The sequence below is a fragment of the Canis lupus genome, chromosome 1 (assembly GCF_048164855.1).
Source record: "Canis lupus baileyi chromosome 1, mCanLup2.hap1, whole genome shotgun sequence".
NCBI classification, from domain to species: Eukaryota; Metazoa; Chordata; class Mammalia; order Carnivora; family Canidae; genus Canis; species Canis lupus.
The window spans coordinates 107,011,513-107,037,341 of NC_132838.1; the positions used below are offsets into that span (position 1 = coordinate 107,011,513).

General features: G+C 45.5%; 1 protein-coding gene across 6 annotated transcripts; it reads left to right on the forward strand.

The window, feature by feature from the left end:
• Positions 1-5,938: 5,938 nt before the first annotated feature.
• Positions 5,939-24,647, forward strand: LOC140601546 (uncharacterized). Of its 6 annotated transcripts, XM_072770652.1 has the most exons (6): positions 6,017-6,066; positions 7,959-8,018; positions 10,666-10,721; positions 11,556-11,682; positions 14,883-14,984; positions 18,448-24,647. In XM_072770652.1, the coding sequence occupies exons 3-6, from the start codon at positions 10,707-10,709 to the stop codon at positions 20,337-20,339; spliced, it is 2,136 nt and encodes a 711-aa protein (XP_072626753.1). In that variant the 5' UTR covers positions 6,017-6,066; positions 7,959-8,018; positions 10,666-10,706; the 3' UTR covers positions 20,340-24,647. The 6 variants fall into 6 exon arrangements, with proteins under 6 accessions (XP_072626762.1, XP_072626725.1, XP_072626720.1 ...); XM_072770624.1 differs by lacking the exon at positions 7,959-8,018 and having other exon boundaries at positions 5,941-6,066; positions 10,620-10,721; XM_072770619.1 differs by lacking the exon at positions 7,959-8,018 and having other exon boundaries at positions 5,945-6,066.
• Positions 24,648-25,829: the final 1,182 nt, after the last annotated feature.

Genomic DNA, 25,829 nt, shown 5'->3' on the forward strand with positions numbered 1-25,829 from the left:
TGCTAACCCAAAGTAGGAAGCAAATAAATTTGGATAACATAGTATCCTTCTGTTTCTGAACTTGCTAGCAGAAGTATTGCTATCTCATTCAGGTTCTGGACCAGGAAGATGTTTAGTGGGAGGGATGGGCGTTGATAAGAAAGACCAAATTTAGCTGAAGATTTGGTGCCCAGAGCAGGCTCTCAATAAATCTTTGTTGAATAAATGAGGACGGTAGTGTTGGGGGAAGGGGAAGAAGCCTGCAAAAATGATATTGATCCATACACTGAGGGCCTTTTTTTTTTTTTTTTAAGATTTTATTCATGAGAGACACGGAGAAAGAGGCAGAGACATAGGAGCCCAATGCAGGACTCCATCCCAGGATCCCAGGATCATGACCTGAGCCAAAGGCAGACGCTTAACCACTGAGCTACCCACGTGTCCCTGTTGAGGGCCTATAAATGCCAGGGAAAGGAGCGTGGTGATTTCCCAGGGTCTGGGATTGAAACCCCAAATATTGATGGGTCCAGAAGGATAAAGTAAACTACAGGTCGCATCCATGGAGGATAGAAAGTACTCAGCTCCATTCTACTGAAGTCGCAGTGAAAGAACAGCTCAGTGTTATCAGATCTTCAGGATTTTCAAGAGAACCCAGAAATTCAGATTTTTAAAATGTGAAATCTCTCCTCCAAGGGTACTGTGGGCAACTATTTTTTTCAAATACTGAGGACCAACCCAAAACACGTTTTGCTATCATTGTGAGGTGACAGAGAAACATCTGAAGCTGCGTGTCGCTTATATTTTTTTATGCTAGAGATTATTGGCAAATGAGGATTTAAGCGTAGAGCTCGCTGGACTCTGTAATTAACTACATTTCCCAGAATCCTCGCCGCCTACAACTGCGTCCGTTGCCACAGATACTGCCATCCGTAGGAGGGTGTGATCTTAAGGAGTCCGACTCCAGCCATCCGGAGATACCGGTTTTGGCACATGAGCATTAGGGAGGCTTAGATCAGGACGGTTTGGGAGAGGTGGAGCACAGGCTCCAATCCAGAGGATTCTGGAAATGGTAGTTTCCAGCCTCCCCCACCATCCCCTTCTGCTCAGGCGCCCTTCTGTGGAGGTGACGAATGCTGTCTCCTTGGTGAGGTCACTGCTGGCACGCATGATGTCACCTTCACCAAGCACGCTGGCCAGGGGAGCAAGGCTACTGCAGATAAGTCAAAGATGCTCGACATGACGTTCACTTCTTAAGCTGGTGCCCACTCCGGTGAAGGCCTGGGGGTCGTAAGTTGGTGGCCCTAAAATTCTTTTTTTTTCCCCTCTTTTTTTTTTTTTTAAAGATTTTATTTATTTATTCACGAGAGACAGAGAGAGGCAGAGACACAGGCAGAGGCAGAAGCAGGCTCCATGCAGGGAGCCTGATGTGGGACTCGATTCCGGGACCCCAGGGTTCACGCCCTGGGCGGAAGGCAGGCGTTAAACCGCTGAGCCACCCAGGGATCCCCTGTTTTGGCTTTTTAAATGTCTTCACGCTCCAAGTCCAGCTACTGCCCTAAGTTTCTGTGAATTTCCTGGGAGCAGTGCACGATTATAAATAGATAATTGAATTGGGCAGAAATTAAAGTGTGATGAATGCTCCTGGAGAGCCCAGTTACCAAATAATTACAATGCAAGTATTATAATGTCAGCTCTATGTTACCCTGACGTCCCTGTGGAACCCCGGGAGGTGATTGAGTTGCCAGCTCCGGTTGGGCTGGGTGGGGGGATGGGGGAAATTTTCCCATAGGAAGGGCTGTAAGAGCTGGTGGCAAGAAATGTCATTCTTCCAAGGGAAATAGAGAGAAAGAATATTCCAGACAGAGAGAATAGCACATACAAAGGTCAAGAGGTGGGAGGTACTAACAACTTTTAAAAATAATATTTAGGGATCCCTGGGTGGCGCAGCGGTTTGGCGCCTGCCTTTGGCCCAGGGCGCGATCCTGGAGACCCGGGATCGAATCCCACGTCGGGCTCCCGGTGCATGGAGCCTGCTTCTCCCTCTGCCTGTGTCTCTGCCTCTCTCTCTCTCTCTGTGACTATCATAAATAAATAAAAATTAAAAAAAAAATAAAATAAAAAATAAAAATAATATTTAATGTCAAAAAATAATATTTAATGTCAGTAATGCTAATAGCAAGCATGAAGGTGGTATTTTCTGAAACATACTGTTTTAATGGCTTTAGTTATATCAACCTATTCAAATGTCATTTATTTATTAGGGTATTTATTATCTCCCCATGTAACAGTGAGGAAGCAGTGGTACAGAGAGTTAGTGACTTTGTCACTCAGTGAATAAGTGGGATTAACCATTGTGCTCTGTGGCCCTTGCTACAGGGTCTTACCTGCAAAGCACTGTGCCAGTTGTCTTCCATACAACATCAAATCCTATTGAACTAGGGCTCTATCTTTTTTACCTCATTTAAGCTTAATTACTTCCCCAAATGCCCTATCTCCAAATAAACTCACACTGGGAGTTAGGGCTTCAACCTATGAATTCTGAAGGACACAAACATTTAGTCCATTGCACACTTGTACATCCCACCTTGCATGCCAGCCACAAAGAGCTACTTCTATTTCTTTCTTCCCTCTAGGCTTCTGTGCACTCTTTTCCCTCTGCCTGGATTAGCCCACCTCATTCTCTGCCTTCACTGGACATATGTATGTCTCTTAAGCCATTGGTTCTTATCTTCCAAGTTACAGCTAAGCTGAGACCTCCTCTGGAAGTCCTCCCAGACTGGGTTGTTGGCCAGAGTGGGTTGGAGGCCCTCCTCTGTGCTCATACAATGCCCTGGGCTGTCCCCATCAAGCACACATATCACACGAGGTCCTCACTGCCTGTAACCATGTCTTTATCAAGTACCCTAATCCTAACAATAGTGGTCAATCCAAGGGGTGGGCCCAAGACCCAAGAAGGACCAATCAGGACCCTTCCCTGGGATTGTTCTATGAACTCAGTTGCAGCCATGCTACTTGCTTCAACCAATGAAATGCAGATGAAAGTGACATATGTCATTGAGCTCATTTAACTTGCATGACCACTCAATGAAGAAGGCATTCCTCCCCCATTTTAGAGACAAAGGCACTAGAAGGAGGATATAAGTAACCCATACAAGACCCATAGCTGGTCAAGGACAGAAGCAGGACTAATGTCCTTATAAAACAAGGAATAGACACCAGAGCTCTCTCTCCACATACTCCTAGACCAAGGAAAATCCATGTGAGGATATATGGAGAAGGTAGCCATCTACAAGCAAGGAATAGAGCTCTCACCAGAAATCAACCATGCTGGCTCCAGGATCTAGGACTTTCAGACTCCTGAAGTGTGAGAAATAATTTTCTGTTGCTTAAGTCATTCAGCCTATGGTATTTTACTATGGGCTGCCAAAGCTGGTTAAGGTAGAGTGTCAGGTAGTGAAGCAAGGCAGGCTCCAGTCTCACAGGGCTTCATGTACCCGGTTAAAGCCTGGACACTTTGCTGAGGGCAGTGCCAAACTAGGGGAGGGACTGGATCTACTCTGGGTGTGGAAAGACTATTCTGGGGGGGGGGCACCTGAGGAGGGCAGTTGGTTAAGCATTGGACTCTTGGTTTCAGCTCAGGTTGTGCTGTCATGGGCTGTCAAATCGAACCTTGTATCAGGCTCTGCACTCAGCACAGAGCCTGCTTGGGACTTTCTCTCCCTCTCTCTCTGCCCCTCCCCCACATTTGTGCGCATGTATTCTCTCACTCTCCCTAAAATAAATAAATCTTAAAAAGAAAGAAACAAAGACACTTCTGGGGTGCATGGGGGAGCAGACTGGAGGGGAGACACTGAGGGCCAGGAGGTTTGAGATGAGATTGCAGTGAGGTTCTAGGGTGAAGACAAGGCTTGAGCCAGAGCCAAGTTCATGGGCATGGAGACCCTCAGGCAGCAGAGCTGAGGAACCTGACGATGAGAAGAGAGACTTCCCTGGACCCACTGTCCCTGGTTGGATCCTTGATCCTTGGGGCTGCAAAGGTCTCTCTAGGGCTGTTCACATCTTCACAGGGTGGTTGTACAAATTAAATAAGCTACTAAAGCCCACTTCATCTTGTCACTAAATGACAGCTGTTCTCATTTCATTAACATGATTCATCTATCTTCTACTCACGTGTATATGTATATTTTACATCTTTAGAAACATGAAAGATACATAACTTTGCAATTTTTCTTCTTTTAATTTTCATTCACAAGTATTTCCCCCATCTTATCGTGAGCTTATCCCAATTGTTTCAGGCTCGATAACGTTTCATAGGCAGGATATTCCATCATTTATGTAACCAATCTCCTGAATCCATATGACTGAAAATAACTTTTTATTATTTGGTTTCTGATTGGAGATGGCCCCCTCCAAGTGATAATTCAAGGACCTAGTTTCCTACTATCGTCAACATAGGACTTCACCTGCAGAAGTCTGCAGAAGGGAAAAGACTGTGGGACATGACAAGTGAGAGATTTTAATGGGCCAGTTCTGGGCATGGTGCATTTCTCTCATTTTATTGGCCAGAACTTGGTCATATGGCCACCCCAGATTGCCAGGGAGGCTGGGAAATGTAGTATAGCTGTGTGTACAGAAAGTAGGGGGAAGGCTTTGAAGAAGAGCTATCTGCCACACATTATCCCAATGAGGGATTATAGGGAATAAAACCTCGGTGCAGAGTGGAAGAGAACTGCCCCAGATCACAATGAGATTACAATCTATCAGGCAAATATGGCACTAAAATCCAAATAACCACCTTTTTTAAAATTAGATTTTTCATCATTCTTGTTTGAAAAGAGAAAATCCATGGGATTTTATTAATCTTGTGCCCAGTAATTTACATAATCATGGCTTATCTTAGTGTTTCAGTTGATTCTCTGACTTCCAAGATAGCAATCATATCATATTTAAAGAAAGATGAAAACCCAGACTTCTTTGTTCCAATGATACCTTTTCTTTCTCTTGTCTAACTGCATTGATAGTTCTTCCAAAAGTGGTCATATTGGACAGTTTGTTTTCTTTGGACAGTTTGTTCTGACTTTCATGGGGAATCTTTTGGTTTTCAGCATTAAGCCTGATTTGAAGTTTTGTTGATATGTATATAATTTTTAAAAAGGGAGAAGCAAGTAACTCCTTAAGATTGTTGTCATTACTGGAGTACCTGGTGTCTGCCTTCAACTCAAGTCATGATCTCAGGGGCTTGGGATAGGGCCTGAGTCAGTCTCCATATTCAGTGGGGGGTCTGCTTCTCCCTCTCCCTCTTCTCCTCTCCCCCACCCCTGCTCATACTCTCTCTCAAGTAAATAAATAAAATCCTTAAAAGAAAAAAAGATTATTGTCATTACTATTCAAGATGGGCTTATTCTTAAATATATGAAGTTTATGTAGAAATGGCTTATTACTGAACATTCTCAAAACCCTTTTCATATCCACGGATGTGTGGTATTCTTTGAAATACCAATTAGCAAATTATATGATAGCTCAATAGCAAACCATCCTTGCATTCCAGCTCCCACTATAGGGGCCTATTTCCTTTACCACACCACCCTTTAGGAGGTGATAGGTGAAACCGAGGCAAACAGAAGCGGATGCCCACAGATAGTAATTAAGTGACAGAGGCTCAATTCACTCCCATCAATTTAGATGGGGCCAGCTTCCTCATGTCCTGTGGACTTTCCAGGGGAAACTTCGTTAAATAGGTTAAATGGAATATGACATCCCGTCCTGTGAAGGGCACCGAAAAGTCTCTGGCTAAAATAGGAATATTCCCGGTGCCAGTACAGCCAGACATTTCAAAATACCACGTTCCCTCCGGTCCCCCATGGTACTCCTAGACTCCATTTCCCAGCATTCCTCTGCCTCCAGTGAGCTTAGGCCGAAAGGGGCGTGAGCCCGCGATGGTTTCTGGGAAACGGAGTCCAGCTGTGAAGCCGAGTTGAAAGAACCAGAGCTTCAGCGTTCCGAGACAGCGACCGCGCAGGCGCATTCCGCGGCCTGCCAGAGGGAGGGAAGGCCTGGTCGCCCCGCGCAAACCGCGGGGGCGCACAGGTGAGTCCCGACCTGGCGGCCCCGAGCCGGAGCAGGTGGGTGCGGGCCGAGCCCGGCAGGCCGGCGGGCGCTCGGGGGGCGGCTCGAGTCGCGCCGCGGTGGGCGCTGTGGGCGGTGTCCCGCCCCGTCCTGTCACTGGCGAGGCGGCCCCAGAGACTGCCACTCGCGCCGCTCCGGACGATCGCAGCGCGCAAGAATTGGGCGCCTGCTGTTTGCCAAGAGGCGGGGGAGCGCGGGTCTGCCGCGGTCTCCCAGGAGGGAGACCGTGTGTTTCCTCACTTAGCAGGTGAAGACACAGACTCTGTGGCTTCTCGCAGGTCACAATGGTCGGCCTGGGATCACACCCGAGGTGTCTGACCCGAGAGCCCCCCTCCGTCCCCGGGTACTCCGCACAGTCACGTCCCGTCTCTGCCCTCATCCTGAGCATGCCATCCTTTCTCTGGGTCTCTCCTCTCTCTGATCTCCTCCTCCCGCCATCCCAGTCGCTGTTCAGTCCCCCGTCTGTGTGTTTTCGCACCCCCCTTCCCCGCGAGTCTGTGTGGTTTCTGAAAAACAGGGCCATTTTCTTCCACGACCACAGTACCATGATCACATGAGGACAGTAACATCGACAAAAACTGTTACCTAATCTGCAGACTTTCAAATTTTGCTAATTGTCCCAATAATGTACTTAATGGCAAAAGAAAATCCCATACCACGCGCTGCATTCGTTGTTAGGGCTAAGTCTCCAGGAACCTGACACAGTTTTCAGTCTTTCTTTGATCTTGATGATCTTGGCGATTCTGAAGACTACAGACCAGGGACTTCTAGAATGTGCCTTAGTCTGGATGTGTTGTTTCCTCGTGATTCGATTTAGGTTTGGTGGGAATAGGTCAGGGGTGATGCTGTGTCCTCATCCCATCACTTGGCAGCAGTGGTGCCTGCCGGGTGTCTCGGCTCTCAAGTGAACTTTTTTTTTTTAATGATAGTCACAGAGAGAGAGAGAGAGAGGCAGAGACACAGGCAGAGGGAGAAGCAGGCTCCATGCACCGGAGCCCGACGTGGGATTCGATCCCGGGTCTCCAGGATCGCGCCCTGGGCCAAAGGCAGGCGCTAAACCGCTGCGCCACCCAGGGATTCCCTCAAGTGAACTTTTTGTAATCATTAAGTGCCTTGGGTGAAGATAAGTTAGAGTCTATAAGACTCTGCTCCTCATTTCCTCATCAGAATTCTGCCCCCTGGTTTCAGGGTTTTTTTTGTTTTTGTTTTTGTTTTTTTAAGATTTTATTTATTTATTCATGAGAGACATAGAGAGAGAGGCAGAGACACAGGCAGAGGGAGAAGCAGGCTTCCTGCAAGGAGCCTGATGTGGGACTCGATCCCGGATCCCGGGATCATGCCCTGAGCCAAAGGCAGAAGCTCAAATGCTGAGCCACCCAGGCCCACCCCTGGTTTCAGCCTTCAGTTGCTGGTGTTCTTCCTGTGTAGCTGGAAACTCATGGGATGCAGGGTCTTCTTATTTCTGGACTGTATTAGCTTCCCGTTGCTGCTGTAACAAGTTACCACAAACTTGGTGGCTTTGAACCACACAAATGTGTTCTCTTATGGTTCGGGAGATCAGAAGTCTGAAGTGGGTGTCACATGCTGAAATCAAGGTGTCAGGGACACATGGGTGGCTCAGTGATTGAGCATCTGCCTTTGGTTCAGGTCGTGATCCCCAGGTCCTGGGATTGAGTCCCACATCGGGCTCACCACAGGGATCCTGCTTCTCCCTCTGTTTATGTCTCTGCCTCTCTCTGTGTGTCTCTCATGAATAAATAAATAAAATCTAAAAAAAAAAAAATCAAGGTGTCAGCAGAGAGTTGCTCCCTCCTGAGGCTCTAGGGAACAATCTGTTTCCTTGCTTTTTTCAGCTTCTAGAGGCTGGTTGTGTTCCTTAGGGGAGACCTCTTCTTCCAGCTTCAAAGCCAGAGGTATCGTGTTGTCTCTCTCTGGCTCTGCTTCTCTTTACTTCTCACATGGTCTTCTTCTCTGTGTCAAATATCCCCCTGCCTCCTTCTTCGAAGGACATTTAGGATTGCATTTAGGACCCACCCTGATAATCCAGGATAATCTTCCTATCTAAAGTGCTTAACTTAATGACATCACAGGTTGATCCCACAAGATATCTTTTAGGGCCATTGTTCAGCCCACCACCTGGTCTATGTCCAGGCCTCTCTCCTCCACCAGGCAGGGAGCCCCTTCAGGGCAGAGCGCATCTCGCTCATTATTCTGTCCTCAGATGAGCCTGTCATCTCACATGAGTCTCAGTAAACATATTTGAATGAATATGAATGAATGAATGGAAGTGACCATAGTCTGAATACTAACTTTCCTTTGCCAGAAAATTTTTTTAGGGGGGAGGATTTTTAAAGTTTTTTTCAGCAGATGGAACCTTTCTTCAAACAACATCTTAAGTGGGAGATGAGGATCCTTATGCAGGATTTGTAAGGCAGATAGAAGGAGCTCTGCAGGGGCACCTGGGTGGCTCAGTGGGTTAAGCATCTGACTTTGATCTCAGCTCAGGTCTTGATCTCAGGGTTGTGAATTCAAGCCCTGCACTGGGCTCCACACCCTATTTAAAAAAAGAGAGAGAAAGAGAGAGAGAGAGAAGGAGAAGCACTGGAAAAAGTGGTAGATCCGTGCCATGGAATACCATTCAGCCATAAAAAGAAAGGAGGCCTTGATATGTGGTACCACATGGGTGAGTCTCCAACACGTTATGCTAAATGAAAGAAGCCAGACACAAAAGGCCATATATTATATGAGTCCATTCATATGAAAGGTCCAGAAGAGACAAATCCATTAAGATAGGAAGATAAGGGATCCCTGGGTGGCGCAGTGGTTTAGCGCCTGCCTTTGGCCCAGGGCGCGATCCTGGAGACCCAGGATCAAATCCCACGTCAGGCTCCCGGTGCATGGAGCCTGCTTCTCCCTCTGCCTGTGTCTCTGCCTCTCTCTCTCTCACTGTGTGCCTATCATAAATAAATAAAAATTAAAAAAAAAAAAGATAGGAAGATAAGAGGTGCCAGGGTGGCACAGTTATGTGACCTATTTGTTTTGGCTTGGGTCATGATCTCAGTGTCGTGAGACTGAGCCTCAAGTTGGGCTCCAGGTTCAGTGCAGAGTCAGCTTGGGACTCTCCCTCTGTGTCTACCCCTCCCCCCTCCGTAAAATAAATAACAAATTTAAAAAATATATTTTATTTATTTATTCATGAGAGACACAGGGAGAGAGAGAGAGAGAGAGAGAGAGAGAGAGGCAGAGACACAGGCAGAGGGAGAAGCAGGTTCCATGCAGGGAGCCTGATGTGGGGCTTGATCCCAGGACTCCAGGATCACGCCCTGGGCCAAAGGTAGGTGCTAAACCGCTGAGCCACCCAGGGATCCCCAACAAATCTTTTTTTTTTTTTAAGATTTTATTTATTCATGAGAGACACAGAGAGGCAGAGACACAGGCAGAGGGAGAAGCGGGCTCCCTGTGGGGAGCCCAATGTGGAACTTGATCCTGGGACCACAACCTAAGCCAAAGGCAGATGCTCAACCACTGAGCCACCCAGGCATCCCTAAATAAATCTTTTGAAAAAAAAGAAAGATAGATGAGTAGTTATCAATCTGGCATTGGAGGGCTGGAACAGAACAGAAAGATTTGAGAGTGACTGATCAGCAGTATATAGTTTCCTTTTCGGATGATGGTGAAAATGTTCTGGAACCAGATTGTGGTGATGGTTGCATGACATTGTGAATGCACTAAATACCACTGAGCTGTATAATTTAAAGTGGTTAAAATGTTATATTGCATGTTGTACGTATTTCACCATAAGAAAAAAGTTAGAATAAAAAGATGGCTTCAGGGCGCATGGGTGAAGCGTCTCCCTTTGGCTCAGGTCATGATCCCAGAGATCTGGAATCGAGCCCTGCATTGGGCTGCCTGCCTGACAGGGAGTCTCTTTCTCCCTCTGTCCCTCACCCTGCTCCTTTTTTCTCTCTTTCAAATAAATAAATAAAGTCTTTAAAAAGAAAGAGAAAGAGAGAGAGAGAGAAAGAAAGTCAGGTTGGCTCTGCAGCTAGACTTCTGGATCTGAATCCAACTCTGACACTTGACTTCTCTGTGACCTGAGCAAGGGCCTTGACCTCTTTTTTTTTTTTTAATTCATTCATGAGAGACACACAGAAGCAGAGACATAGGCAGAGACATAGGCAGAGGGAGAAACAGGCAGATGGAGCCTGATGCAGGACTCCATCCCAGGACCCCAGGATCACAACCTCAGCCAAAGGCAGATGCTCAACCACTGAGCCACCCAGGTGCCCCAGGCCTTGACCTCTTGTGCCTCTGTTTCCTTCTCTGCGGATAACTCTAGTTACTTCTCTTGGAGCTGTTACGTGGGTGCAGTGAGCTGAACCTCTTGATTGCTAGTGGTTGTTGTCCTGAGCCTATGCTCAAGCTCCTAGGAGACCTGGGTCCCATCTGTCATTAGGCATCTTTGGGAAAGTGTTTGTCTGTCTGGGCCAGAACTGACTCCCTCTGTGCTCCAGTCTCCTCATCCAGCTCTGAGGACTCAGGCCTGGTCCTTTCTTCTAGAGGCACATGCCCAGGACCCAGCAGTGGCCACCAGGACCCTGATGGCCGAAGACCAGGTGAGTCTGGGCTTCCTCTTCCCCAAGATGATTTTGTGGATCCCAGGGAGTCATCCTTATCTCTGCCTGTGGCCTGAAGATCTTCTGTCCCTCCCAGTCATGGGGAAGAGGATATGGTGGTGGGAAGGATTCTGGGGCCAGGAGGTGCAGGGAGGAGGGGTGATGGGAACAGGATGCTCTGAGTTGGGACATTATGACAGAGTCCAAAAATCAATCATTAATTAACACTCAGCAGCCTTTGGGTTGCCAAGAGAAGCAGGCAGTGGATGGTTTTGCTTCACCCCCGAGCCTTGTCAGAGTCAGGGATGGGGGTTGGGATCCCAGCTCAGGTCTGGGATGGAGCATCACTTAGGCATCACTCTTCCACACAATGACTTGATTTTTTTAAAGTATTTTTTAGGGGTGTCGTACACAGATGTGCAGGTTTTGCGCTGCACAAGGGTGCCTCACTTCAGTGAAAAGATTCACATCCTACACCTCATACACTGACATATTATGGCAGTTTTCGTGCAGATGGCAGTAAATGGTCATATACTAAAATAACTGGCATATTATCATGAGTTTCCCAACAGAGGGCACTAAAGAGTCACACAAAAGGGAACTTTATTCCTTCCTTCTGCCCAGGTGCCAGTGGGCTAACAGCTGCACTAAACTTTCTGTATTTCTGTGGGCCATTTTTATTCTGTTATCTCAAATCTGCTGAGTCAGTAGGTTCCAGCCTGGAATGTTAGAACTGGTTCAGCCACCAGCAGTGCGGCTCTTGACCCATGACCTCTCCAGCCCCAGAGTTCTAGAAGGATGTGCCCCCTCACCATGTGAAACTGGCCCTTGCAGGAATCAGTGACCTTCAAGGATGTGGCTGTGGACTTCACCCTGGAGGAGTGGGGCCAGCTGGGGCCTGGCCAGAGGGAGCTGTATCGGGATGTGATGCTGGAGAACTACCGGAACCTTCTCTCACTGGGTGAGGCCCTGCCCCCTGCCTTCCCAGGAAGATGCCTGATGCACCCTCTTCTGCCCTCATCTTGTTTGCGCCCACCCACTTCTTAAGAGCAGGGATTCTCTGAGGTTATATGTTGCCCTCTCTGCTCCTCTCACCAGTCCCTCTTGGCTGGCCTCTATCCCCATGTCTCTCTGCTACTCCTCCTAGAGTCCCTGTGTCCCCAAGGGCCCCGAGTTCTCCGCCTGTCCTGCAAAATCTTCAGGCTGTGCCCTCACCTTCTCTTGCTCCCCTTTCCATACGTGGTGACCTCAGGCTCCTCACTGGAATGTCTGTTCTAGGATCTCAGACTCCAAATGCTCCTTGGGTGTCCTCCAGCCCTCTGGCTCTGTCTAAGAATCTTTCCAAAGCACATAAATGCTGTTCCCCAAATATGTCTTCTTTGCCCTACATTGTTCACCCATGCACCTCCTGTACCCCTGTAAGGCCCCTCACATTTGTCATATTCACCCTAAGCTCAGCATCTCCTCATTGACCTGCTTCTCCTCCTCCTCTGTATCTCCCTCCCACCCCCATCCCCAGACGAGACCCTCATCCCCCTACCCCATCTCCACACCATCCTTGCTTCTCCCTCGCTGCTCCCTGACAGCCTCCCAACAATCTCAGAAGCCCAGCCCTGACCTGGTCTCATCCTCACCCCCTGACCCTAGTCCAGCCTCCTCAGTGGTCTATTTTTCCGTCCACCTCTGTCTCTCTTCAATTTCCTTTTCCCATCCTTTTGTCCTGCCTTTTCTCTATAAGCTCTGGTGGCTTAAAGACTCCTTCCTCAGCCATCCTCATTCACACACTTTCACTGGACAGACTCACCAAAAACCCGCATAAACTTCTGTGTCAGGGGCCCCGGGAAAGCCCCCCAGGCTCTAGGAGGACCCACAGGACTCAGCATGTCCTTGGACTCCCAGCCCTGACCCCCTGCAGTGAAAGGACACAGAGCACAGGCTACAGAGAGGTAAGGCACATGGAGCCAAGTGCAGGGGAGACCAGGGCCAGCTTCCAGAGTCCCCTCCCTGTGTAGTCACATAGGGCACACAAGATATGACAGGGCTCAGTGGTTGAGCATCTGTCTTCAGCTCAGGGGGTGATTCTGGGGTCCTGGGATCAAGTCCCACAGCGAGGTCCCCACAGGGAGCCTGCTTTTCCCTCTGCCTGTTTCTCTACCTCTCTCTCTGCATCTCTCATGAATAAATAAATAAAATCTTAAAAAAAAAAAGATATGACAACACATGAGGTATTGTCCACCAGAGACACTCCTTAGAGGCCCCGTCAGCACCCTGGGTTTTTAGCTGGGGCTGGTCATATCAGCACCCCCAGCCTGGCATGTGCCAAAATTCCAGACTCCCTGAAGGAAAGCAGTTGTCCAGCAGAAACCATATTTTTTGCACAAGCCACTTAGGTATGGGGACCCCCCCATCCTGTCGGTTGGGGAGTTCTGGGAACCCTCCCGAAATCCAGCTTCCCAGATGCCAGCCCTGGGCAGCCATGGGAGCAGGCCTTTCAAGGAGAGCTGGCAGCCTGTTTGAACCATTTTCTGCACAACTTGGGTGTAAAGAAATAGGTCCCTTTTGCCTTTCCCCTGAGCTCACTATGCCCCACAGATACACTCCTCCTCTGGCCCCTCCATCTCAGGGACAGTCCCCCGCTAGTGCTGGGCACTGCCTTCACCAGCTTCAGACCCTTCTGTGCCTGGGCCCCTGCCAACCTCCTTGGTCTCATCTCCATCCATTCTGTTTGTTTTTTACTTCTCCGGCCGGAGGCAGGTTTGCCTTCTGAGGTGGGGACTGTGTCAGCACACTTGTCTGCCGTGGGAAGGGTCAGTAGGCAAGTGTACTAGTTTCCCAACACTCGCTGTAACAAAATACCACAAACCTGGTGGCTTAAAGCAACAGAAATGAATTCCCTCACAGTTCGGAAGCCAGAAGTGCAAAGTCCAGATGTGGACAGAGCCCTGCTCCTTCTGATGGCTCCAGGGCAGAGTCTTTCCTGGATGCAGCTTCTAGAGGCTCCTGGCGACCCTTGCTGTTCCCCGCCCTAAGCCCCCATCATCCCGATCACAGCCTCCATCTTCACATGACCTTTCCCCTCCATGTGTGTCTGTGTGTCTGTCCTCTTCAAACAAGGACACCAGTCTTTGGACTTAGGACCCAGCCGACTCCCCTAGGAACTCATCTTCACTTATTACATCTGCAAAGCCCCCGTTTCCAAGTAAGGTCACAGTCCGAAGTTTCTGTGGACAAAATTTTGGGAGAACACTGTTCAACCCACTATCGGCAAAGAGAAATTGGTGGTCTCAAAGACAGCAGGCATGAAAAAGTAGAAAGAAAGGAATGAGTTAATCTTAGTAATGTATTTTATTGTACTCAGTGTGTCCAAAATATGATCATTTTGGTACCTGTCAAGATGATAATTGATAGACCAATTATTGATGATACTTTTACATTTTTCTCCATAGTAAGTAAGTCTTTGAATTTTGATGTTTTTTTTTTTTTAAAGATTTTATTCATGAGAGACACACAGAGAGAGGCAGAGACATAGGCAGAGAGAGAAGCAGACTGCCCCGGGGAGCCTGATGTGGGACTTGATCCCAGGATCCTGGAATCACGACCTGAGCTGAAGGCAGACACTCAACCACTGAGCCACCCAGATGCCCCTTGATGTACATTTCTATTCTCAGCTTGAGCAGCACAGAACCAGAGTCTTAGCAGTGATGTCAAGGCTCGGACTCTTTCTGGAATGTGGTAGGCACTCAGTAAATGAATCTTGCATTGACCGTTAGAGTCCCAGGACTCTAGGATCACACCCTGGGCTGAAGGCAGGTGCTAAACTGCTGAGCCACCCAGGGATCCCCTATTTACTTATTTTAGAGAGATAGCAAGAGTGTGAGCCAGGGGAAGGGCAGAAGGAGAAAGAGAAAGAATCTCAAACAGACTCCTCATGGAGCAGGGAGCCCAATAAGTGGTTCAATCCTAGGACTCTGAGATCATGACCTGAGCCGGAACCCAGAGTCAGACGCTTAACCGACTGAGCCACCCAGGGTCCTGGACCATTAGAGCTTCGAACTGTTAGACACCCCATGTATGCATCTCCCCTGCAGACCCAGGGCCTGGGACCTAGCCCAGGGGCGTCCCAATGACTGGCAGGCATGGCCAAACCTGTGTCTTTTCCAGGGGCGGGGCCTCCTGGATCCAAACCTGAGGTGATCACCCGTCTGGAAAGAGGGGAAGAGCCCAAAATGGAGAAGAGAGAAGCCCGGCAAGCTACCTGTCCAGGTGCGTGAGGTTGTCCAGCAGGTGTGATGCATCTTCCTACCCTGTCTGTCCTGATCAGTAACAAGAACAAGGCAGCATAACACACAGGCCATAATTGTGAGCACTGGGTTCAAATCCCAGCTTCACCACTTCCTGGCTCTGTGACCTTCAGGCAGGTCATTTCGTCCCCCTGTGCCTCAATTTCCTCATCTGCAAAATGGGGTCAATACTAGTATCCAGGGTGGGGAAAGATAAATGAATTAACACAAGGAAGCATAGCCCAGTGCCTGGTGCATGGTAACCCCCTGGTCAGAATAGGCTACAGTGATTATTGGTGATTCTTTACTGGGAGTCATCTATGTAAAGATCCAGAAGTGGGACCCTGCCTGACATGGTGGGGAACAGGAAGCCAGAGTTTTGTTCCCCACTGGTCCATGACCTCTATGAGGGGAGGGGATTGACACATCTTTGTTTCTGTCACTGTCCTGCGGGTTGGGGTGGGGGGATTGCCCTCTTCTTCCCTTTCGCCACAGCCCAGGGGTCTCCAGTCCTGTCTCAGCCACCTCCTAACTTTTCCCAGTCCCCTGCACTCTCTCCCACAGCCCTGGTTCAGGCCTCAGCTTCCCTCAGTTGGACTTTCACCCTGGCCTCCACCTTAACCTCCCAGCCTCCAGTCCTATGCCCTTCACTTCATCTCACACAGCCCCAAAGGGGTCTTTTACACTGGGAGCTAATCCTACTCCTCCCCTACTCACAACCTTCCCTTGGCTTCCCAGTACCCCTGAGAGCAAGTCCTAACCCCTCAGCCTGGCACTCAAGGCTCTGTGTGACCCGGCTCTGCTATCTCTGGTCTCACCTCTCATCACCATCCACCCATGGTTGTACCCCACGCCCTGACTTCACTGAAGCACCTGTCTCTACCTGAACTTGAATGTTCATTCATTCAAGGAACTTTGGGCCTTCACTCATGATGTTCCCTCTGCATGGAACACTCTTCCCAGCTCCATCTGCCTGGCAAACACCTTCATGTTTCAAGACTAAGGCATCAGGTCAAGTCCTCCAGGAGGCCTTCCCTGACTTCCAGGCTAAGTTACCTGTCTCTTCTGAGTGTTTTCACAGCTTCTCACTTGAACTGCTGTCACTGCACTTGTTCATGTTGTAAGGAGTATGGGCTTTGGAGCCAGACTCTCTAAGCTCAGATCCCCATTCTGCCACTGATAAGCTGTATGGCTGTAGGCAAGTGACTTAGTTTTATTTCCTTATCTGTAAAGTAGGGACACTAATAGTACCCACCTCACTGAGTTAGTTTTGAGGACTCAATTAGGTAAAAGATAGAAGAAGCTTACAATGGTGTCTGGCACATTTAATAAATGTTACCTAATGCAATCATAATTGTTTTTATCCTATTCTTAGTATTGTGGTTACCTGGATGCATTGGTCTGGACTCTTTTGCATTGAAAGAGCTTAAGAATCAAAGAGCTTAAGTAAAATTAGATTTATTTTTTGATCCCTGTATGTGGAAAGTATTGCAGTGCAAGATTTTAGGCATCGATAGATCTAAGACCATAAACGGTGTTGTCAGGGTTCACTCATTCTCTCTCTCCTCCCCCACCCCATGTAGCTTCTGTTTCTAGCTTCAGTCTAGCTTCAGGCCTTCCTTTTTTTTAAAGATTATATTTAGTTATTTGAGAGCAAGAGAGAGAGAACATGAGCAGGGGCAGAGGCAGAGGGAGAAGCAGACTCCCTATTAATCAGAGAACCCAATGTGGGGCTTGATCCCAGGACCCTGATATCATGATGTGAGCTGAAAGCAGATGTTTAACTGACTGAGCCACCCAGGCACCCCTCTTTAGGCCTTTCCACGTGGTAACTGGTTCTGCTGCCTGCAGCTTCAAATTTATATTCTGCTTAGCAACACCATCTATCAATCTCAAGGAAGACTCTGATTGGCTCTGTTTGGATCTTGAACCAATTGTCATGCCCTGGGGGATAGGGTGTTTTCATTGGCCAGCCTGCTCTCATGCCCCCTCCTTAAATGGAGAGGGGGGAGAGACTGTGATTAACAGCCCCACCAAGACTACAGAAAGGGGAACAGTGGTTCTTCAAGGGCAAGGATGCTAAAAAGACAAGGAAGCTTTGTCCAAAATGTCTGAATACAAGTCTGTCCCTCCCCCTCACTGAGGGCAAGGGTCAGATGTCTCGTTCAGCACAGAGGCATGCACCCCCAGCACTGTGGTTAGCACATAACAATTTTGCTATTAATAGGTGTTCCATGAACAGATCTACTAGCATCAAAAAAAAAAAAAAAATCCATCCCCTTCAACAAATTCCACATGCCTTTGTTTCCTGCTTATCATCTCTTCTCTGCACTTCCTGTTCTCCAAATTGCAAGACTATACTATAAAAGCCTCACATACATTTAATATTTATTGATATCTTTTTAAAAGATTTTATTTATTTATTTGAGAGAGAGAGAGAGAGAACAAACAGGGGATGGGGCAGAGGGAGAAGCAGACTCCCCGCTGAGCAGGAAGCCAGAGGTGAGGCTCAATCCCAGGACCCTGAGATCATGACTTGATCTGAATGAAGGCAGATGCTGAACCAACTGAGCCATGTAGGCACTCCTATTTATTGATATATTTTGAACAAATTACACTTATATGTGTTCATCACAGAAACTTTGAAAATCTAAATAAAGCAGGAAATGGAAATCTCCCCATAATCCTGCTTCTTACTCAAAAAATTTTGCTTGCTTTTTTAAGATTTTACCCCAAAAGCTTTATTTTTTAATTACAAAAGTAAATAATAACAATGTGAATAAACCTTGAGGACATGATGGTCAGTGAAATAAGCCAGACACAAAAGGATAAATATGGTATGATTCCCCTTACATGGGGTGCCTAGAGTATGCACATTCATATAGCCAAAGGGGAATGGTCATGGCCAGGGGCTGAAAAGGGGGGAATGTGCACTAGTATTTAAAATTATCTAAGTGTCGGGCAGCCCCGGTGGCTCAGTGGCTTAGCGCCGCCTTCAGCCCAGGGCATGATCCTGGATCCATGATCAAGTCCCATCAGGCTCCATGCATGGAACCTGCTTCTCCCTCTGCCTGTGTCTCTGCCTCTCTCTCTCTCTCTGTCCTCATGAATAAATAAATAAAATCTTTTAAAAAATTTATCTAAGTGTCATATTTTATGTTGTATGTATTTTACCACAATAAAAAAGTAAATAGTAATGAATAAAAAACCCTCCATCCCACCAGGCATGTGCATACACACATTCATGCATATATAAACATATACAACTCCATTCTTTTTATTTTTAGAATATTTTGAGGCCATCCTTCCATGTCACAACATGAATCTGTCTCATGTCTTTTGAAATCGCAACATCAATTTTGTAACTTGTCTTTTAAAGTCTTCCAGTGTCAGTTCTTGGTCAGTTCTTGATCTGCTTCCTTGGTCTTGCTTTTCGTCTCTTTCAGACTTGGACACCAGCTCTGCAACCACTCAGGAGACACTTACGAAAAGGAGGGTTTCTGAAGAAGCCACTTCCCCAATGGGGAAGATGGAGGGAGTTTTAAGAGCAGTGCTTGGTGATGCCAGACTGGGGGGATCCTGGACATGGAGCCATTGGTTAGAGAACCAGGGAAAGCAAGAGAGGCATTCAAGGTGTTTGTTTGCTACTCCCAAAGAAAACATCTATGGGGAGAGAGGCCTGGGCTGTCGTGAGCTTGGGCGGAGCCTCAGGCAGACCTCAGCCTTCATGAGGAAGCAAAGAGGGCCTGTGGGAGAGCAAACTTGGAAGAGGAATGGTCCAAGAAAGAGCCTGAAGTGCCAAAGGACCTTTGTAGAAAAGAAGCCATTTAACTGCACCGAATGTGGGAAAGCCTTCATTTACCATTCAGACTATATTCTCCACCAGAGAATTCACACTGGAGAGAAACCCTACAAGTGTAATGATTGTGGGAAGGCATTCAGCAACAGCTCTTATTTCATTCAGCACCACATCATTCACACAGGAGAGAAGCCTTACGTGTGCAGCGAATGTGGCAAAACCTTTACACAGAGCTCATCACTTACTGAACATCAGAGGATCCACACTGGAGAGAAGCCATACAAATGCAAAGAATGTGGAAAGGCCTTCACACAGAGCTCCTCTCTCATTAAACACCAGCGGTGCCATACTGGGGAGAAACCCTATAAATGCAACCAGTGTGGGAAGTTCTACTCACAGGTGTCCCACCTCTCCCGCCACCAGAAAATTCACACAGGGGAGAAGCCCTACAAATGTGGTGAGTGTGGCAAGGCCTTCTGTCACACATCCTCCTTGACTCAGCACCAGACAATCCACACTGGAGAGAAACCCTACAAATGTAATGAGTGTGGGAAAACCTTCAGCCACAGCTCATCCTTGTCCCAGCACCAGCGAGTTCACACTGGAGAGAAACCCTATGAGTGCTCCGAGTGTGGCAAAGCCTTCAGCCACAGTTCATCCCTCACTCAGCATCAGAGAATTCACACTGGCGAGAAGCCCTATGAGTGTAATGAGTGTGGGAAGGCTTATACACAGATCTCCCACCTAATGAGGCACCAGAGCATTCACATGGGGGAAAAACCCTATATATGTAGTGAATGTGGAAAGGCTTTCAGCCACACCTCCTCCTTCACTCAGCACCAGACGATTCACACTGGTGAGAAGCCCTACAAATGTAATGAATGTGGGAAAACCTTCAGCCAGAATTCTTCACTTACACGCCACCAGAGGATTCACACTGGGGAGAAGCCCTATGAGTGTAAAGTTTGTGGGAAGGCCTATACGCAGATTTCCCACCTTATCCAACACCAGAGAATTCACACCGGAGAGAAACCTTATGAGTGCAGTGAGTGTGGGAAAGCCTTCAGCCGGAGCACCCATCTTATCGAGCATCAGAAAATCCACACAGGCGAGAAACCCTATAAGTGCCAAGAGTGTGGGAAAACATTCAGTCACAACTCGTCCCTCACTCAACATCAGAGAATTCACACTGGCGAGAAACCCTATGCCTGTAAGGAATGTGGGAAAGCCTTCAACCAGAGCATCCACCTCATTCAGCATCAGAGGATCCATACCGGAGAGAAGCCCTATAAATGTAACAACTGTGGAAAAACCTGTACCCAGATTTCACACCTTATTCAACACCAGAAGGTTCATATGGGTGGCAAACGCTATGTGTGTAAGGAATGCGGGGAGGATTTCAGCTGGAGTTCCCACCTGACTAAACACCAGAGACTTCACACTGTGCATGCCGCCTACATCTGTGATGATTTTGAGAAAGCCTTTGCGTGGAGCACACAGCTTGCTGATTATCAGAGAGCTGCTGACCAGAAAGCCTGAGAAGGGAGCAGATGGGCAGCTCTGCTGTTGGGTTCGGTTCAGCCTTCATCAACACCAGTAACTTCCTCCCAGAGAGGAACCCTAACACCATATATTGAGAGAACCACTTTCTCTATTACCTATAAGGAGCTGACACAGTTCATCACCAGCTGGGACAGCTTCTGATCATTTTAGGATCTCCCCCTAAAATCTCAGCCTCCCCCCAATTTTTCATTCTTACAGTGTCCCAGAGGGTTTCTGTGAACTTTTTAAATTTATTGATCATTCATTAAATCGGAGCTTGAATATTCAAAAAAAAAACACACAGCTGGAAAGATTAACCCTTTTAAGTACAAGTTTATGTAGCAGAACATAAATACTAGATTTTAGTTTCCTTTAAAACTTGAAACTGCAGATTTCATGGTAAAATCTGCAGTTGGCTTAAACAGTATATTCCACATATTTACAGCCATTTTTAAAGGCCTATTTTTTCTATGTTTCCCACATCCAAGATTTATGTTTTATAAAGCAGTTGCCCTCTTAAACATCATTTTCTGTTTTTATTCATGCTCAAAGGGAAGTTTTTCTTTCATCAGGTTTTCATCATAAAAACATTGTATTAAGAAAACATGGTGGGGGAGGTGGGTGGCACTTGGGTGGCTCAGTTAAGCATCCAGCTCTCAATTTCAGCTCAGGTCCTGGTCTCAGGATCATGAAATCAAGCCCTGCATCGGGCTCTGCACTGGGTGTGAAGCCTGTTTGATATTCTCTCTCCCTCTGCCTCTGAACCCTCTCTCTAAAAAAACAAAAAACAAACCAACAATAGTATTTATTTTTTTATTATAAAAATAATGCACATACTTTTATAACATGAAACATTTCTAAGTAAAATAAAATATGCTCATCATAAAGAATAATTTGGAAAGTGAGAGAGGTATGGAATAAAATACTAATTCCTCATAACCACACAGCCCAGAAAGTGCCAGTTATTTTGTGTGTATTTCTGGTTTTGTTTTACTCTGTATTACATATTCATATTTTTTATCATAAAACAAAAGGAAAATACCCTCAGAAATCCTATTGTTTTGATATTTTGGTATTCTCTTCCAAATATCATTTTCAGTTATTTTTATTTTTTTAAAGATTTTATTTATTCATGAGAGACATACACAGAGGCAGAGACATAGGCAGAGGGAGAAACAGGCTCTCCACGGGGAGCCTGATGTGGGACTCGATCCCAGGACCCCAGGATCATGACCTGAGCCAAAAGCAGATGCTCAACCACTGAGCCACTGAGGCGTCCCTCAAATATCATTTTTAACTACATGTTATTTTATTTCCTGTGATCAGAGTATAGACAAAATTTTGGCTTCTCTGATTTGCCCCTATTATACAATGAGCATTGTCTTTTGTAATCACATACATTTCATACTCGTCCTTACTCAGGCTAATGATATTTCATTGGCAGGTGCAAAGAAATTTACAAATCCATTCCCCCATTAGGCTTTGTTCTAAGCCCCGAGTGACACAGATTCACCAATTCTCCCAATTATTAGGAATGTTATAATGAACATTTCCATGCTTGCTTCCTCTCTCTTTCTGAGAAGATTTTTTCTCAAAGTTGTATTCCCAGGATGGAAATAGCAGGGGCAAGATTCTAATGATTTTCCTGATTATGGAACATTTTATCAAATTGCTTTCCAAGTGAGCTGGAACTAGTCTACCTGGCACAAGCTGAGCATGAGACCACAGTTCCACTATGTTTTTGCCAGCACTGAACAGCCATAATTTTGTCCTACATCAAATATAAAGAATGACTAGTATTTTCAGTAACCTACTGTGTGCCAAGTACTGTCCCAAGCCCTTGGTATGTATGAATCCTCATTCTTTCAACAATCGCACCTGTTTGGGGCTGTATTGTCCCATTTTACAGGTGAGGACACCAAAGCACAAGTTGGTGAACTGGCCAAAGCCTCACACCTTTGAGCTTGTGGAGTATAGATTCAAGCCCAGGGAGTCAGGCTCACAAGCTATGCTCTGAACTTCTATGGGGATTGAACACATTTCACATATAGTATTTTCATTCTTAAAATAATGTTTATTATTATAAAAATCAAAATGTGCTTCTTATAGAAAATTTAGAAGATCCAAGAAATCCAGACAATTTCACCTAAAGTTCACTGCCACCCAGAGATAACCGTTAACATTTGGATATACTTCTGCTATTTTATTTTATTTTTTTTAATTTTTATTTACTTATGATAGTCATACACAGAGAGAGAGAGAGGCAGAGACACAGGCAGAGAGAGAAGCAGGCTCCATGCACCAGGAGCCCGACGTGGGATTCAATCCCGGGTCTCCAGGATCGCGCCCTGGGCCAAAGGCAGGCACCAAACTGCTGCGCCACCCAGGGATCCCCTAGTTCTGCTATTTTAAAAATTATATATATTATATATGCTTTAATAAATGTGGGGTATACTAAATATGCAACTTGGCATACTTCTAGTTTACTTAACTTTATAGCATGGGTCCCTATCATTAAATATCATGATTTACCCATGTCACTAAATAATCTTTAACAACCAAATGTTTGGGGAGGTTACATAGTTTATTCATCCAGTGAATTAGCTAATCCCCATTGGACAGTTTGGTTGTTTCCAGTTTTTTAATTTTCTAAAGGTCCCTTCTACTAAAGTCTTTAGCTGAGCATCCAACCAGTTTCCAACTGAAATCCTGGCAGGGAAGTCAGGAGTCAAAGAAAGAATGTTTCCATAATCCCAGATGTGTGAGCCAATGGCCTCCCAGAAGTTCTGTATCCATTGGCAATGTGACTAGCAGAAGATAGGTTCATCTCACCAACATCATATATGGTAACTATTACCATGTTTAAAGTCTTCCCAGGTATTTCTTTTAATATATGATTCCTTTCATGGTTGACAAAATACTCATTTATGGTGAATAATTCAGAAAACAAAAATGAAAGCAATGGCTCTCTATAAATCTTCATTCCAAAGATTCTAGATATTTTTCTGTGAATATGAACTTCCTTTTTGTTTTTATGAAATACTGGTTGTGTGTGTGGGTAAATGCACACAAGTGTATATCCACATAAATACACACTATACAATTTATACAGTATATGCACACACATATGATTTAAGACTTTTATTTTTTTAAGTAATCTCCACACCCAACATGGGGCTCAAACCCACAACCCCGAGACCAAGATTCTCATGCTTCACTGACAGCCAGCCAGGCGCCCCCACACCTGTGATTTTAGAAGTGACTTTTTTCACTTGTTATAATGTGTATATTTTCCTATGATAATTTATTTATTTATTTATTTATTTATTTATTTATTTATTTATACACATATCCTTGTTTTTAACAATTGCATAATAGTTCATGCTAGGGTTTCTTGAACTTATTTAACCAAACCCTATTAATGGACATTGAGATTGTTTTCTTTTCCATCATTAGACATTTACTATTTCACACTTGTGCAAGAAATCTCCATAAGATGAATTCCTAGAAATAAACCTGTGGGACAACAGAATGTCCACACTTAAAATTTTGATAATTATTGCTAAATAATCCTCCAAAAAAAGATGAACCAATTTGCATGACTCCTGGAAGTGTACATGAATTCCTATTTCTCTGTTGCCCAACTTCCTTCAAAAATCACTCCGTATTACCTTTGTAAAATATTTCTAGGGGCGCCTGGTGGCTCAGTCAGTTAAGTGTCTGCCTTTGGCTCAGGTCATAATCTCAGGGTCCTGGACTGAGCCCCACGTTGGCCTCCTTGCTCATTGAGGAATCTGCTCCTCCTTTTCCCTCTGTGCTCTCTCTTGCTCTGCTGTCTCACAAGTAAGCAAATCTTTAAAAGAGTTTTTTTTTAAATTTTTATCTAATAAGTAAAAGTGTCCTATCAATAGTGAAATTAATGACCTTTTATGTGTTTATTGAACTTTTGCCTTCAACAAAAATTGCATATTTATGTATTTTCTCCACTTTTAATTGGGCCATTTTTTGTATTGATTTATAGGAGCAAGTCTTTATGTATTACATATATTAACCCTTTGGTATGTTACTAATATTTTATCCCGGTTTTTTATTGCTCTTTCAATTTTGTTTATGATGTATTTTTCTATATAGAATTTTTAAAACTTAAGGTATTCAAATCTGTTTGTATTTTCTTTTATAGTTCTTGGACCTAAATATCATACTAAGAAAGGCCTTCCTCACCCCCAAGATTATCCTATATTTTATTCTAGTACTTTTACAACTTTTTAACAATTAAATTTTCATTTCATCTACATTTTTAAAAAATGTCTTATGGTGTGAATTTTCAGGCTCTAGGCTGCATTCCTTGTTTTGTGGCCCCTTCTTCCATGTTCAAAGCCAGTGGAGTAGTGTCTTTAAAACTCGTTCTTCTAGTATATCCCACCATGTATGTTCGTTTATCACCACATTTGATCCCCTTCCTTCTCAAAGACTCACGCCCACCCTTTTACTCACATACTAATGTAGAACACTTGGATTTTTTGTCTAAAAGGAGCTAATTTTGAATCTTGCCTTTGTCATTGTCTTGCTGTCTGATTCTGTTTCCTTATTTTTTCAAAGGAGAATAATAAGACTTTATTATGAAGGATGTATTGGTTTTCAGGTTACAGAAAAATTCAAAATAGCTCAAACAAGAGACTATTTACCAACTCAAGTAGCCAAAAAGACCAAAAGCAAGGCAGTCAGTCTGTTCATCCTGGTACTTCAGGATGCCTTCAGTGGCAAGTAAAAGAAAACCCCAACTCAGGCTAGAAAGAAGAAATCTACAGGAAGGGCAATCTCTAGCTGCTATACATTAAGATTTCTCTACAGTTCACTTGAGAATTATATGGCTTTTGGCACACATATGTTCTCAAATATTTGCATTCCTGATCACAGAGTTAATCTTTCATTTCTGTCTCAGCCCCTTGCCTGGTTACTTTATAGCACAAATCATAATATCCCTTTAATGTCTCCTACGTACTGCTTGCTCCCTGACTCCCTGAAGGCAGGTCCATGTGTGTCCTTCGCTACTATATCCCCACCGCCTAGAGCATTGCCTAGAACATAGTAGGTTCTCAGAAAATAGTCCATTGCCTTATTTAGTTCAAGGCTGAAGTCATTCCCCTCCCCACCCGCATGGTACGAGAATGGTAGCTTCCCCACACCTTCCTTAAGATCTAGGTCATTCAGTTTAAAATTTCGACCAGATTGAGAAGTAAATATGGTATTTTTTTCTCCTTTTCTTCTCTTTCTGCTGACCTCCTACTCATCCCTCAAAACCTTATTCAAAGATCCCCTCCTCTGAGAAACCTTCCTCTCATTAGCTCTTTCCCACCCTACCTACTTTTCCTCCCTTCTTTGTGCTCAAACATACCTTACCCATTAAGTTTTACGAGCAGAGTACCCTGTTTTGCTGAGCATCCCTGCTACTTAAAAGCGCCTGTAACTAAGGGCCTTCTCCTAGCG